This window comes from Adiantum capillus-veneris, chromosome 15, assembly GCF_014529385.1.
Source record: "Adiantum capillus-veneris isolate H3 chromosome 15, ASM1452938v2, whole genome shotgun sequence".
In the NCBI taxonomy this organism is placed as follows: Eukaryota; Viridiplantae; Streptophyta; class Polypodiopsida; order Polypodiales; family Pteridaceae; genus Adiantum; species Adiantum capillus-veneris.
In genome coordinates, this window is record NC_140945.1 from 37,650,163 (window position 1) to 37,662,586 (window position 12,424).

Consider the following 12,424-nt stretch of genomic DNA (forward strand, 5'->3'; position numbering starts at 1 on the left):
TTTCAAATTTAACAGTTCAACAGCTACATGTACTGCCACTCAACGACTTTTCAACATACTTGTCCATCCAAGGCGTCTTGCAATAGCATCAACAAAAATGGACAATCCATTCCAGCTACGCTACTACAACACCACTTACCGACAATTCTTCAAGCTCATATCCTCTTCCAAATTCAAGAGAAATTCATGTCACATGTCCACATGGCTCTTTTCTCACCTCCTATAAGCTTCCATGTCTAATACTTCTTTCAAAAATCACCAAATAAAAACAAACCATGTAGCAACAACTTATATATTTTCTAACTAACTTATAGATGTACCCATGTTGTACCTTGCCTTCAACACAAATTAACATTATTCCTTGCTATTGCTTCTCAATAACTTCTCCACTGTGCATATCACAATTCATTCCGACACAACATCAACAAATTTCTCGTCTTCCTCCAACCTCCCCTTTCTTCCTCCAATCAGCTACTTTCACTATCATCCTTTACCTCCTTCAGTGTGTGCTACAATGTGTTTCAATATCTCAAGACACCAACAACGACTACCTCCTGCACTCTCCAACTTCGTGCCTTGCATGGCCTTCACCAGCACACTCTGTCTCCTCCAAAGCTTGGCAATCAAGGCATACTAGTTACCAAAGGCTCCTTTTGCAGTATCTCAACGCACAAGCCACCACGTGGCATTAAATTTATGGTAAGCCAAAGACTCCTTTTGCAGTATCTCAATCCACAAGCCACCACGTGGCATTAAATTTAAATTTTAAAAAAACATCGTTGCCATGAATAGCTATAAAAAAAAACTCCGCCGTAAAAAGCTACCAAAAAAGCACTGTGCGTTGCTCAATTGCTCCCAGAAGGAGTTGGTTCAAAGATCATCAAGCTGGAGAGTACTAATTCGGATGCTTGTCGTCGACGTAAAAAGGACTCTCAAAATTCAGATATTTCTCGTGCGATCAACCCATGGCAGAGGTCTGTTCTAGTGGCATTGAAATAGAAGATATGAGATTTCAATCGATGGTCAATTGGCCTAATCTAGAATCGAATCATCTCATTGCCTTTGCAAGAATATTCGCACATTTTTATGATGACGCTATCAGGCTGTTAGCGATGCAGACGACAGAGGCCAAAGAAATGGAAAGAGGAAACGTCAAAGTGGACATGAGGGCAGAAAAGCTTAGCAGGATCGATGACACCAAATTAAGCTTAAGATATTTATCCTCAAGTAATTAAACCAGCGGCTTCAATGCTAGCTGCTTGGACTTTTAGCACAGAGTGTGAGGAGATTCATTGGGGAATATCGCCACTTATAGTGCAAGTCATGGTATGATAAGCCGTTGGCTTTAATAGTCGCACTCCTCGTCCAGTTCTATTGATAGCCAATTTGATAAGGCAAGCATTTTGAAACAATCTGCAGACAAACAGAAACATCTCTCATGACCAATTCAACGTAGAATATGGTGTCCGTTGGAGCTGGTTTATGTGTAGCTCCATTAAGAAGATGTAGCAACATTGCAGCAAAAATCAAGCAGTCAATCATGCAGGTGCCTACGCTGCCGACCATGATCAAAAGAATAGTCAAAGAGCACAAGCGGAAGCTAATTCTTTTTCACACAAAGAGATTTGATGCTAGAGAAGCTGAAGCACACGGATTACAGAGTAATGGCATTTCTGGATACAGGCATACCAATATGTCAGCACCTATTAGCCACCAGCAACGGTTCACTTCTTCCCATTCAACAATTGGGTGGGATAGCAGAAACTTTACAGACAATATGGCCAACATTGCGGCATTTAAAGAGCTTCTCTTGCTAATAACCACGATTCGATGGTGGATCCTATGAGCAAAGGTCCATGCACGCAGCAGCTATCGGGTCAAGTTCAGATGGCTACAAATAGCAGACATCGGTTTTGTATTGTAGCCAACACAAACCCTCTAGTTTTGGAGGCTAGGAAAGCTACTCCAAGGCAGGCAATGAAAACTTATTCACATCTTCTGAAAGGTCTTTCGTGCTACAAGCGGTCAAGGTAGAAACTCCATATAGCAGCTATAGTATGCTAAACACGCCGAGTGCAATTATCTCCAATGACTTAACATTCCATAGTGCAGGGCATACTCCTGTTAATATATTGTATGAGTGCGGAACCAATTTCAGCATCAAGAGGATTGTACATAGTTTATTCTACTGTTGAATGCATTTTGCAACCTCACAATTCAAAATTTATTTTTCTAGTTATACACTCTATATCATATATGTTGGGTGTCAAGCACCCTCTTCTGCAAGTATATTCTATTCCTCATGATACTCCATCTTATCTCGGTTTTCTTGTAAGGATGAGTCAGCTTTCTTTGCATCTCTTACTGGCTTAGCATATAAATTCCATTACATCGGCAAAAATTCGAGGAGGGTTGTCTGGACAGAGGGGTTGGTTGGGGTGTTGCAGATTTGAGGGCCGCCAGGACTTGAGAAGGAGTGGTGGATGCATGGGGTGGTGGCAACGACATCGATTGAACTGAACATATGGAATCTGGTTGTATGCAAAAAAGGGCTAGACTTCTCACAGACTTCATGCCACCACCTCAATTGTATGATTAGCATAACTACTACTACCTCTTTTGTAAGCATTGGCTTCTGCATCTTTTGGAAGGATCGCATCTTGACATCCTTCAAGTTGCATCTTTTGACTAGAGATATTAGTTTCTAAGGATTGCTGTTGTGCCACCTATACACAGAAAGTGGTTATTGGAGGCCCAAAATCGATGAATCTTTAGAATTATTTTTGTTCATTACTCCTCAAAGCATGAGACTCACGGAGGTTCAGAAGCAGAAGCTCAATGTAGAAAAAAAAAATATTGCTCTTGAAAGTGAGATCGTTGTCAAAGGCATAGATCTTTTACAATTGTTGGTGATGAGCTTGAGTATACCATCTCTATGGCAAGAAGACATAATTGCTGACTGAAGCAACTTACAACACACACACATACAAAGAGAGAGAGAGAGAGAGAGAGAGAGAGAGAGAGGTAATACTGATCAGAGGACATAGAATATAAAGTTACATATGCGTGTTTTGTGCATGGCAGGGAGGACATGTTCACAACTATGTATGTTCCAATTGCACAAGCCCGACTCTAGATCGACAACACTGCAAGGTTCATCATCTCCATCCAATTTCCCAGGCGTATATGTTTGCTTGGTGCAAAACATAAATGCTACGGGATAGGGCATAGCTTTTGTTTCTTACCATTTTTTTGGAGAGACCACAGTGCCAACTCTCCACCATACTTTTGTATGGCACCTCTATATGACGTGCGCTATATACTTTGCACTTTCAGTCTGTGACGTTTTATTGCAAGACGATATGTTTAACTATTCACATTGCTTTTTTGTAGCTTGACTCAAATATCAACCTCTAGCTTGGATAATCGAAAAGCAACAGTACAATATTGCAAGTGAGTAAAGCACCTCATTTATTGTTACACTAATTCATGCTTAATATATTTGCTTGCTTTAGAATTTTTCGCATTATTTTCTTTGCTTCGGTTTATTTGAATCTCATTTTCAGAACTATACACTCCATGTCGATCAACATCTGCACACGTTAGTTACAAACAAAACTCTTTGCATACAGTTGCTAGCCAATGCATGTGATGTATTACAATATCGAATACACAAGTAGTGAATGCATGTGGTGTATCATAGTAGTGAATTAACCTTGTGCATCTTTACTTTAGCTTTGAATAATTGATACCATACTAGGTGTCTAAATAATTTATGCCATACTATATATATCCTCATACTAAGCGTCACTATGAAGTTAAGACCTAGAAGATTATAGTCCAAGCATCAATAAGCTAGGGAGCAAACTACAACCAACTTGAAACTAGCTTACCATCCATATGCTAGGACATGGTTTAAAATTATTGCATTGTATAAAGATTGGAGCATGCAATGTGACATCTTTGCTCACAATCTAGAAATATATCCCTCCTACGCAATGGCATAGCTCACATATATAGCGATAAGCGAGGTCGACAGAAAAATAAAACACTCATGTTGCCCTCACTTTTATACTATTGTTGGGTGCTATGCCATCGGAGCAGCAACAACAAGACTTAGCAGCATTGCATCTACATTCCATGACCAATTCAAGATACCAACCATGAATCAACAATATCCCCTCTCTATTCATGAAACAAGAGCGATATTTGAATCTAAAAGAGGTAGATATTATACTTATAGATGAGCTGTGCATGTTAACCCAAACAATACCTTATCATACGACAAAATGTTAACGTACCAATCAACACATTGGCAAATCCCTTCAATAACGAATACTGCCCAACTACCCCCAATTTGTAGTTACACACGTGAGCTTTGTAACACATGCCATATCACAAGCTCGAACCATTGTCTACATGCAACTTTGTACAAGATGTCATGCTTTGTAAGACATGCAATGGACCCTGAATTGCTTCAATTAGTGACCATTATTTATGAAAGAATACCAGCTCTAGATGAGATCTATTGTACCTTGGTGGATGCATGTATTATAGATGAAGCCCATGTGCATGACTACATCAACAACTCTACTCCGATAATTTGTACTCACAGATTAAACGTCCAACACTATAACCACCTTGCCTTGAATAAGTTGTGCAATCAAACTGATGATACAAAAGTTAAAATGAAGACAAACAAGGGCAACAAAAATGTCCTTCAGTAGTGGCTTATAGACCCCAAGTTCAACGAGGTAGATTCGATCGCAATTAACGTACGCTCTATGATCATTAAAAACATCGACTTCACAATTGGTGTGGCAAACAGTGCAACATGAAATTACATGTATCATTGTCCTCATTCATTGTAATGGGAATAACTACAAAAGAAGAAAAGCAAAACACAAATAACTCTAAAAGAAGAAAGGTAAAACACAATCAACATCCACCTTCAAAAATGCAAGCCAACGTTCTGCACTACCAACTATTCAATTAAAAAAATCTTCTTTAAATACTTTCTGTTTGCAAGAATTTACATGTAGCACGTACACTAGAAAAAACAATCATCAGTAGACAACATCACTTGGATATAATCTCAACTGTAACCATCCCTATAATCTCTAATAGTTGATGCACTTAACTTTGTCTCCTCCCATAAACATTACAGCATTTTTTAAATGTATATCCCTTTCACACAATGCCGGCTTTGCCAAATTAGTCATGCTCTTGTTCCCTTCAGTGCTAAATACTAAATGCCAGTGCTAAATACTAAATGTCAGTTTGCATATGTCCTGATATATTCTATAGATGCTATATAGCAAGGCCCACCAGGCAAGTCTAGTTAAAAGGCCGTCAGGCTGCCAGCCTTTGTTCAATGCGATTTCTTGGCCGCCCAACCTTGGTCGACACAAACTCATTTGATTCCATCTACAAATACTGAAATTTACCTCTAGATTTAACATATATACACCTAGAGTACCTCTAAATTCAATATATATATACCTAGAGGAATCTAGGATTACCTTTAAAGGAAAATGCAAGATATAGACTTGTAATCATCAGGTCCATCATGCATAATTGACTAAAAATAATTTGAAGGTGCAATGTAACAACCCTTATTCAACTTACCTCCAAAATTTCTTGAGTGTAGTTTTTCGAGTGTTTGGAAAAAAGTTTATTTCCAGAACTGGAAGGAAACCACAAATGACGATAGTTACGCCGGAATCCTGGGCGCCACATCGAGTCGCAAGTCAAAACCTGGAAATTAAAAGAATGGGGACAAAAGCTTGCAAGAAACAAGGAGAACAACAAAGGGGCACAACAGGGAAAGGGGGTAACATGCTTGGTTACCCCATCCAATTATCTCAACTTGATGTTTGGTTGTTTTTCGAACACGCTTGCAAACATACAAGTTTTTTGCTAGAAGACTCCTTATACCCGAACCTCATATTTACAACATAGTGTGTAAGTAACCTTCTGACCAGACCAGAATTAATAGATCATCATCATCAATGCCTTCTGCCCTTGGAGAATGCACGATACAGAAAAGCGATAAAAGGCACAACATTGTAATCCCTCAAGACTGCAACACAAAGTTATTTATACTTCCGAACAATTACAAGAACTCTCTTCCATCATTAGAAAGCGTACCTCAGAAGCTCATGGAATATTAACAGCCTGTGATACCAAAGACGGTCGAGCAGCCAGTTTACGCTGTTGAGAATGTATAAAAAGCACCTCTCACTTACCAGAACTTGCTCTTTTGCCAACCCTCCTACCTTGGTTGCCCTTGGCAGGAGTAACAACGTTGTCCTTACCACCAAGGCGAGGGATGGGTTGACGCAAAGTGAAAGCTGCGCCGTAAGAAGCAGGCAAATAAGGAGTGACAGGAATTCCAACGGCAGGGAATCTGCAATGGAAATCAATCACAATCTCTCTCTCTCTCTCTCTCTCTCTCTCTCTCTCTCTCTCTCTCTCTCTCTCTCTCTCCCCACACACACAGATATTGTATATGTACAGCTATATGTACTTATGTGTCACAATGAATTGAGGCATCAAAACATGCACAAGAAAAATAAGGCATGCCACTTTAAAACGGGAAAGAGCAACAGCATACCCTTAAACAGCACTGCAGGCTCTGCCACCCCATCTTTGCCTTTCCTATTCTTTGCTAGAGCAAGCTCTTTCTTTAAAACCACATTTTCTGCTGAAGAGAAACAAAGTTGTTGTTGAAGTTGATTGCGTTCCTGCTCAAGAGCCCGGCATTTTGCCTCCAAATCACTGACATAGCATTTTTTCCTTTGCCGGGATTCAAAGGCGAGCTCTCTATTTCGCAAGAGCCTATTACAGAAAACCACAACAATAGTACAAGCTTTCAAAACTTGGCCCAAAAGCTACTTGCTAGCATGCCTAGCAGCATACCTAATAACCTATGCTGGTGTGTATGTATGCACAGACTAGTCTAATGTTTATGTACAGTTATATGTACTTGCTATCTCTCTTTCCTTCTGGATATTCATGTCTGTGCGCACAATTATGTGTGTGTATATTCATTACAGAAGTGCGCATGTGAAAACATATGTGTGTAAATTCATTACAGAAATAGATACACACGTACATACGCAAATACATACATCAAACATATCATTGTGAGTGTGTTACTATCATCTACAAGTGCAAGCTATCCCCACATACAGTTATCCAAACAGAAAGGAATCACACCTCTGTTGTCTCTTGTCTAACTGGTCTGACGGTGACACGTTATCCTTATCTACACCACCCGCATCACTACCTGTGTCTTCATGATGCCGCTTGTGAGAAGAGGCTGCTGAATGATTCCTAGTGTCTTTCATGCCAGACTCATGGGATGAAATGTCTCTTACGTTATCCAAGCAATTTTCCTTGTCAAAAGCGACACGCGCCCCTACTGCAAGGGAAGATCCAGCATCGCTCTCATGTGTTGAAGACTCAGTAGAGCTGTGGCTCTTCGGAGGGAGGGAGTCAGCATCTGCAGCTTCCTGGGGAACCATGTCAACATGCTCAGACAATGCCAAAGGGGTAGCTTTGGAGGAGATCTCTTGATACGCACATCCACTGAACTCCAAAATAGAGGAGAAACCATCGCTTTCCTCTCTAACACCATCTGCATCTGGCGGCAGCGGCAGCACATCACAGAGGTCTTGGAGGATCGATGCCTCAAAAGGAGGCAGAAACAGATCATTTGGATCGAGATCAAGAAGCTGGGCAAGGTCATCAACCTCCTCTGTCGAAGACGAAAGTGGGAGATCGCTGAAATCGAAGGAAGAGAGCCAATCCACAGACGAAGCCGCATCGCAGAAATGCCATGGGCTCGTCTCCACAGCAGCCCCGGTCATGCAATAGGGTGAATGGATGCGCGAGGGGGAGGGCGAGGGGGAGGGGGCAGCGGGATGGCGTCGGCACTTCTACAAACGGCGTCCCTGCCGATGTACATAAGGCGCGCCTTGCTTATAGCTTTTTCGGCAAGGCAAGAAATTTCCTGGGAGCTACCAGCACGCACCGCCAATAATTGTTTGCCACGTCAGCTTGAGGTTTTACATAGGGGAAAATATCAAAATACCCCCCTACTTTGTGGAAAATTTTCCCAAAATACCCCTCAAATTTCAAAAATTCCCAAAATACCCTTGTATCTATTTTGGTCTGATTGTTTAAGATTTTCTAATTTTTATTCCTTTTTGACAATTGAGATCCGTTTTTGAGTGCTTAGCATGTAATTTGTTACAAATTACCTCACAAAAAAAGGCGATTATGTCAAAAAGTACTGAAGTCATTCATCTCCAGAGCCTACATAACCAACTCAAATTCTAGTTTTAGCATCTTGTATTGATAGACAATCATTCTTCTTATGAAAAGCTACAACTTTTTTATTTTTGGAGAAATTTAATCTCACAACCATGGATATTTTGGGAATTTTGGAAAATATGAAGGGCATTTTGGGAATTTATGACAAATATTGTAGTCTTTTGGGAATTTTTGAAATTTGAGGGGTATTTTGAGAATTTTCACAAATAAGAGGGTATTTTGGTTATTCTCCCTTTTACATACAAAGAACGCTATGCTTCCTTTTAGCCTACACACAGGCTACCCAAATTTGGGTTGTAGACTGCGTGCCCAAGATTAATGTTCAGGGTTGTGGAGCCTCTACTATATCTTCAAGGGGCATGATGTGGATGGGATTTATGGTAGGTAGAATGAACACCGTAGATCTCGGCCAAAGTAATCCCGAGAAAACTTTAATCCTGGGCACCTGAGGTTACTTCGCCCCCTCTCACCTCAGAGAATTGAACCCATAACTCAGGCATTGAGAGCCATGTGCCCCAACCACGTCGCCCGAGCACATCCTCATGGATCATACACACCCTCTTCAGATTTTGACCTACAAAGTGTCGCGAGATAAATTTAATCTCCATTAAATTTTTTTAGCCGTTCGAAGCATCGCTTCAACTAGTTTTACGGGATTGCACCCACTCACCCACACCCACATGTCTCCCTTTAAAGTAATCTCGAGTACTCGAGATTACTGACGCTCGATTGATGTCAGGACCCTCAGCTGCTGGTTTGATCCCATCTCCCATGCCCATGTGAGTTATAGTTGAGGGTTGCGTCAATGTTTTTCTAATCTAACTATTAGTCCACTTAAGAAATACGAACTCATGTCCTCATATGTGGAAGTTGGAACTATCCGCTCGTAGCTAAAACTAAAGAGTGGAAAACATAATGATTGCAATCAAAATATCCTCCAAAAATTGTGGGATCCAAACTTGTGAGTGCAAGGGAAGGGATGGAGAGAAGGGGAAGGGGATGATGAGCACACAGGTGTTTTGGTGGAGCATGTGAGACTAAGAGTCTCACTCTCCTTATTGTTCATAATAACCAAATAATGCAATAAGTGTAAAGCCCAAGGAACTGCCTTGGCTAGATTCTCCGTCCAACCTCCCTTATATAGCCCCTGGCTATCGAATCCCCTGTTCCACACTGGCAGTCGGGCCCTCTACTAGCCCGGGTATGTGACCCCCCTGGGTATGCCCTTGGCATGACATTACTCCCCCCTTGAAGAAGTGTTTTCGTCCTCGAAAACAAGAGTGGTGATACACTAATGTGTTCCACAGTGGAATCTTTCATGGATTCACCTGTGCATGTGACTGGAACATGGTTCTGTGGGAGGTTCAACAAAATCATGAATAACATCCTCATTTTCCACATTGTTGTCCCTTTGCAACCATCTTGGTGTAACCATCTCATACATAGCATATAAACTCCATTTAGAACTCTCTTGAGTATACTAAATGAGTTATCACAACTAAGATGTACCCGAAAGAGTACCTCTTTTACTTTCCATGAAAGTAACTTGCTAACGTAACTCATCAGCCAAGTTTAAGTCCTTGACTTGTTTCCTTCGCGTATTAGTAAACAACCTCACCATAACCAATGGTCAAGGTTGAGAACTTGAATTATACTTGAAGAAACTAAACCTAGTCGCAAACTTGCTTTAATTTATAGTAAGTAAACTCCAACTAGAGCAATACATGCTTACTAATTGGATTTCTTGGTGCTAACGTACGCACTTTACATATCCTTTAGCACAAGATTACGCTTTGTACTCTGCCTAAGCTGCCTATCCCCGTGGCATAACTGTTGTAATCTGCCTATCCCCTTGGATACTCACAGTTGTGAGGTGTCTGGGATTCCCCACGGTTTACAGACAGTCTTATAAATGACTGGTAAACGGGGATCACAATGTTGTACAACATTGTGAAGAAAATGACAATGTCATGAATAACCATCTTGGTTAATTTAAAAATTCCACAAGCACCCAAACCGAGCCATGACCTCTATTGGTGATTGGTAGATCCAAACATAATCTCATAGAGATACTGCACATAGAGTGCCAAATGCTTCATATGAATATGCATGCCTCTCCAAAAAAACCTTTGCTAAACACTAGGGCCCATAACACCACCTAGTGTTCATGCATTTAGCAAAAAACAAATCCGAACCTGTATATGCATTACCTATCCTTGCCAATACTTATGGCCAATGTGATGCTCCTAGCACACATTAGAGAGGAGTGTAAATAGTTCTGAAAAGAAACTAAATATTTTCTGCTGCAATCATATGTGAGCCTTGCTGAAACGTTTGAACCATAAGAGAAGGTGAAACATTAATCACTTCGAGGGACAAACAATGAAACCTTTTCATTAACAACTCATAGCCTTGCTATATGCATAAACAACCATCCGTTCAGGTTGTTTAGCGGGACTTGTACCTTACCAAGTCGTTGTAAGTATCCGACAATTTCTGGCCACCACTGAGATTTTTCCTGATACAACGTGCAGAAAATGGTCTAGAAAACGGATTCGCACCTAGGGACATCGTCGTGACACATAATTGAAGTAGTGGCGCCAGTGTCAGTCCAAGAGACTCATATTCTCCACATGTGTAATATAGAACATTCTTCAAGTACAAGATGTACTTGGGTGTGGAGGTAACTGTAAACACACATGTGACGTGCATGAGAGGGACCCTTAGCATCCATGCTCCACACTGGCTAAACTGAACTCCTTGAGTTCCTAAACCATGTTGTACCCATGTGACAACATGTGCCAAATAAACCCTACAAGTGGGTCTATAACTACGTAATGTGGAAACTTATTTTGGACACTACAACCCAAATTTCTTGGCTCTTACATGACCTTGTCATCTCTCTTAAGAGCAAAAATGGATGAAAACATAGAAGTTTATGCATCCCACTTGGAAAAGGAAACAAAAACATAGAAACAAAACCAAATTAGATACGTTCCTTGTGCGTGTATGTCGCATGTGTCAATGCAAGGGACTTGCCGATACACTGTGTGCGAGCCACAAATGGTTGCAAGCACACAACCAGATTAATCTAGCAAGCTCAAGAGAGCAAGGGTGTTTCACTCACCGCCCTACGCTCGCCTTCGTGGAGGATTCCTGGCCGCGAAGAAGAAGGAGCTACAGCCGTGCCGCCCTCAACCGCCTCGCCGCTGCCGTGCCGTCGTTGCAATGCTCGATCTCTCTCTCTCTCTCTCTCTCTCTCTCTCTCTCTCTCACACACACACACACACACACACACACACACACACACACACATACACACATACACACACACACACACACACACATACACATACACATACACACAAGGAGATGAAGAAGAAGAAGATGGAGATGGAGCAAGAGCGCTCTTCAATTGCACAAATGAAAGAATAAGTGATTTTTAGGTGTCGATGACTTTTATATGAGCTCGCCCATTCACACTTGGGCGCACATGCTTAGCCCACTAACTTCCTCAAATGTTCCAGTTAGAGTGCACCTCTCATCAGCGATCACTCTACCCTTTTTCTATTGGACCGACAAGCCCGATCCCTGACTCTACCAAATAAATAATACACTCTGTCGTAGGTGATAGGGTGTCCGTGAGCCATGAGGGTTAACATGCCCCCCTTCCTGATGTAGATTCTGTCCTCAAAAGCTATTGAGTTGAAGCTCGTTTGTCGAGGTGGAAGAGCATTTGAGATGAATATCCTTAGCCTTGTTGGGGTAAAGCCCCATGTGGCCAGTTAAGCTAGGTGCCCGCCCACTATACTTATTCATTATGTACATAATAGAATAAGGGGGCTCACATGTAGAGAGTGAGTTTCAGCCCCTGCAAACACAAGGTCTCCTCTTCTTCTCTCTCTTCCATCACTGCACACACTCACACACGCTCCCACATGCGCACTTCAAGCCTTGTTCAGTCACTGCAAAATCAAACAACATTGGCACAGTAATTGCATTCTCATATACAATTAAAAAGCATATGCAGTTGTAGTCATACAAATTGATTGGTAACAAAATTTTAAACCATTTGTCAGCAATA

At 41.3% G+C, this 12,424-nt stretch overlaps 1 protein-coding gene across 1 annotated transcript; it reads right to left on the bottom strand.

The window, feature by feature from the left end:
* Positions 1-5,820: 5,820 nt before the first annotated feature.
* On the bottom strand, positions 5,821-7,956 carry LOC147440533 (uncharacterized). Its single transcript, XM_086530250.1, has 4 exons — positions 7,222-7,956; positions 6,617-6,840; positions 6,151-6,409; positions 5,821-6,082 (listed from the first exon to the last, which is right to left on the bottom strand). The coding sequence occupies exons 1-4, from the start codon at positions 7,872-7,874 to the stop codon at positions 5,992-5,994; spliced, it is 1,227 nt and encodes a 408-aa protein (XP_086386376.1). The 5' UTR covers positions 7,875-7,956; the 3' UTR covers positions 5,821-5,991.
* Positions 7,957-12,424: the final 4,468 nt, after the last annotated feature.

Coding starts and splice junctions, on each gene's coding strand:
- LOC147440533 (XM_086530250.1), bottom strand. CDS start 7,874: ATGACCGGGGCTGCTGTGGAGACGAGCCCATGGCATTTCTGCGATGCG. Junction 6,410..6,616: donor GCCTGCAGTGCTGTTTAAGG/GTATGCTGTTGC, acceptor TTTCCATTGCAG/ATTCCCTGCCGTTGGAATTC. Junction 6,083..6,150: donor ATATTCCATGAGCTTCTGAG/GTACGCTTTCTA, acceptor TTTGTGTTGCAG/TCTTGAGGGATTACAATGTT.